The sequence below is a fragment of the Ziziphus jujuba genome, chromosome 2 (assembly GCF_031755915.1).
Source record: "Ziziphus jujuba cultivar Dongzao chromosome 2, ASM3175591v1".
In the NCBI taxonomy this organism is placed as follows: Eukaryota; Viridiplantae; Streptophyta; class Magnoliopsida; order Rosales; family Rhamnaceae; genus Ziziphus; species Ziziphus jujuba.
The window spans coordinates 14,799,700-14,803,026 of NC_083380.1; the positions used below are offsets into that span (position 1 = coordinate 14,799,700).

Sequence of the window (3,327 nt, forward strand, 5' to 3'; positions counted from 1 at the left end):
CGTACCACTAAAACATAGAGTAGGATTCATCGTCAAAGCATCTCCAATTATAGTTACCATTTTGATACTACAATTTTTAAAATTTGATATTGATATAAATTTTGATTTTTTTAATGATAATTGATAAATGCTAATATCAATATTAAATTCTAATATTTTTATAATATAGTAGCAAATATTAAAAAGTAAAATAAAATACTAATATAGTAATTTAAATTTTCTTAAATAATAATATAGTAATTTAAATTTTCTTAAATAGTAATAATCCCATTTTTGAATTACTTATCACAAATTAAAATTAAAATAAAATATGTAATTAATTCAATAATCCACAAACTTTATGATAGTAACATCTGATGCTAAATTTGGGCATATAATTTTACATCAAATTTGCCATTGACAAAATTTACAATTTCTCTTTGGAAGATCCAAATGAAGGATTATTATTATATTTTAGAAATGGCATACTCGAATGATATATGCCAATGTAGATGCATCCATGCTAATAAGAAATATTCATTGCAAGTTTGAAACTAACTAAAAAATAAAATAAATAAAAAAAGGAGAGAAAAAAGAATAAAATAAGGAAAAGTTTCCTGGGCCGTTCAATTCAATCCACGAAAAATGATAAGCATTTTTATAAGGCTTAAGAAAGAAGACAAATTTATTGATTGATATTTTTGGTTCATCACTAGTTCCGATTTACATGTAAGTCCTTGCTAGAAAAGGCTATCAAGTAGATAGAAAATGTGGTTCGTTTTTTATATTCAATTTGTTGTAGTACTGTAAAAGTACAAGACATAAAAGCGACAAACTTTTATTAAATTTTATATGTATATGAAAAAAACTGAAATAAAAATTCATACCAATAGTTTTGTAATCCACTTGGTAAGACACAAAAAATACATATGAATAGTCTTGGACCCCAAGGCAAGCAAATAAATGTGCAAACCTAGCAGCCAAGGCAGCTTTGAAGGATAACCTTTCTATTTTTTGCTCTAATGCTAGTCTATGTAATTGCCCAACTTCTATTTTAGCTCAAATCCCCTTAGAGGAGAATGATATTTGTTTTTTAGGGTAAATAGGTTTTTTTAACTGGCTCTCCTCTTCCCTTTTTGTGCTTAATGCAGTTATATTTACCAAAAAAAAAAAAAAAAAAAAAAGAATGACAAAAAAAATGAATGGATCAGGACCAAAGATCAAAACTTTCAGTAGCAGTATTGGCAAACAGCAGTGAGATCTCAAGTTGCAACCTTCCAGTTGTTTTCCACCACTTTTCCCATTCGGGTTGCTTCAAATTCATCTCAAACATCCTTCAGACCCTCAAATTTCCCTCTCCAATTTCCATCTCAATCCAACCCCATAAAACTAAATCTCCTCAGATTTTACAGAGCAAGAACATGGGCAACCCTCGATGAAAAAAACTCAAGTGTCACAACTGATGAAAATAATAAACAGAGAGACACTTTGAACAAAACTAAACTTTATTGAAAGACTTGTTTTTTTTACACTCACACTTGTGATAAGCCCAAATCAGTTACAACAGTTGCCGTTACTCAGGATAATTTGATTTCCATGTTCTATCAGGCCCCCTCAAGCTGATGAGTGGATTAGATGGCACTCCCAACTTGAAACGAAAAGCAGCAAATGATTGTTTGGATAAGGCTTTAGTAAAAACATCTGCTACCTGTTGAGAAGATGGTAAATACCTTGTAAGCATTGTGTCATCAAAAAACTTTTCTCTTACAAAATGATAATCCAGCTGAATGTGCTTAGTCCGTTGATGAAAGACTAGATTAATTGTCATATGTAATGCACTCATGTTATCACATAAAGGCTGAACTAGTTTTATGTAACTAAAGACAATGTCTTGAAGAACATAAGACAACCAAAGCAATTCAGCAGTGGCTGCAGCCATAGCTCGGTATTCTGCTTTAGCACTTGAACGTGAGGCAATGACTTGTTTCTTGGAGGACCATGACACACAATTAGCTCCTAGATAAACACAGTAACCTAATGTACTTCTCCTTCTAATGGGACAGCCAGCCCAATCAGCATCTGAATAAGCAAACAAAGTAGAGGAGGTTTGTGCCAATAACCGAATCCCATAGTTCAAGGTTCCACACAAGTAGCGTAGAATGCAGTTAACTGCTTGAAGATTTGCCTTCGTAGGGATCTGAAAGTGTTGGCAAACCTTATTTACTGCATATTGAATATTTGGACGAGTAAAAGTTAGGTACTGTAAGGCACCAACAATGCTGCGATACTCTGTTGCATCCATGGGTTCAGTTGCATCTTGTAGAGTTAGTGGTTTGATAGATATGGGAGTAGACATAGGTGTTGCTCCAAGCATGTTTGCACGCTTAAGGAGGTCCTGTGTGTATTTGGACTGAGACAAGAAGAGTCCCCCACTGAAATGCTTGACTTCAATGCCAAGAAAGTAATGAACAACTCTAAGGTCTTTGAGAGCAAAATGTGTACCCAAATAATGAATAATCTGGCTTAAGAAAGCTGTGCTTGATCCTATTATAATGACATCATCTACATAAATTAAAAGAAGTACAATATATTTACCATTGTTGTGAATAAATAAAGAAGGATCAGCTCTGCTGCAAAGAAAACCAAACTGAACGAGACATTGAGAGAGCTTGCCAAACCAAGCTCTTGGTGCCTGTTTCCATAAAGTGACTTCTTTAGAAGACAAACATGAGAAGGTTTGAGGGGATCATGAAAACCTAGAGGTTGTTTCATAAACACGGTTTCTCTTAAGTCACCATGAAGGAAAGCGTTTTAACATCTAGCTATTTGATATCCCACTTTGACATTAGAGCAACCGAAAGAATGAGCTTTATAGTTGCTGGTTTTACCACTAGACTAAAGGTGTCTTTATAATCTCATCCTTCAACTTGTGTGAATCCTTTTGCAACTAGCCTGGCTTTGTATCTGTCCAAAGAGCCATCTTCTTTAAATTTTGTACGATAGACCCACTTGGATCCAACTACATTTGCATCAACGGGACAAGGAACCAACACCCATGTATGATTGTTATGCAATGCTTGAATTTCCTCCTTCATAGCAGCAACCCATTCTATTGATTTGAGAACCATTTTGAGAGTTTTTGGTTTGGGTATTGGATGACACCTATTAGTTAAAAGATTGGTATGAGAAGCAAGGGACATATTTAATTCACTTTGTCTCTTTGGATGCTTACCTAACTGGTGCCGAGTTAACATTGGATGACTATGTGGAGGTGGTGGGACGGATTGAAGGTTATTATGAATAGGCAAGTCAACAAATAATTGAGAAAAAATGTCGGGTTGAGTGTTT

The 3,327-nt window shown here is 34.1% G+C and overlaps 1 protein-coding gene across 1 annotated transcript; it reads right to left on the bottom strand.

The window, feature by feature from the left end:
* Positions 1-1,552: 1,552 nt before the first annotated feature.
* LOC132800734 (uncharacterized mitochondrial protein AtMg00810-like) lies at positions 1,553-2,751 on the bottom strand. The gene is made up of 2 exons (XM_060814990.1): positions 2,658-2,751; positions 1,553-2,541 (listed from the first exon to the last, which is right to left on the bottom strand). The coding sequence occupies exons 1-2, from the start codon at positions 2,749-2,751 to the stop codon at positions 1,553-1,555; spliced, it is 1,083 nt and encodes a 360-aa protein (XP_060670973.1).
* Positions 2,752-3,327: the final 576 nt, after the last annotated feature.

Excerpts from the sequence above, each read along its gene's own strand:
- LOC132800734 (XM_060814990.1), bottom strand. The coding sequence starts at position 2,751 with ATGAAACAACCTCTAGGTTTTCATGATCCCCTCAAACCTTCTCATGTT. Across the intron at positions 2,542-2,657 it reads AAACAGGCACCAAGAGCTTG|ATGATGTCATTATAATAGGA; the intron begins GTTTGGCAAGCT and ends TAATTTATGTAG.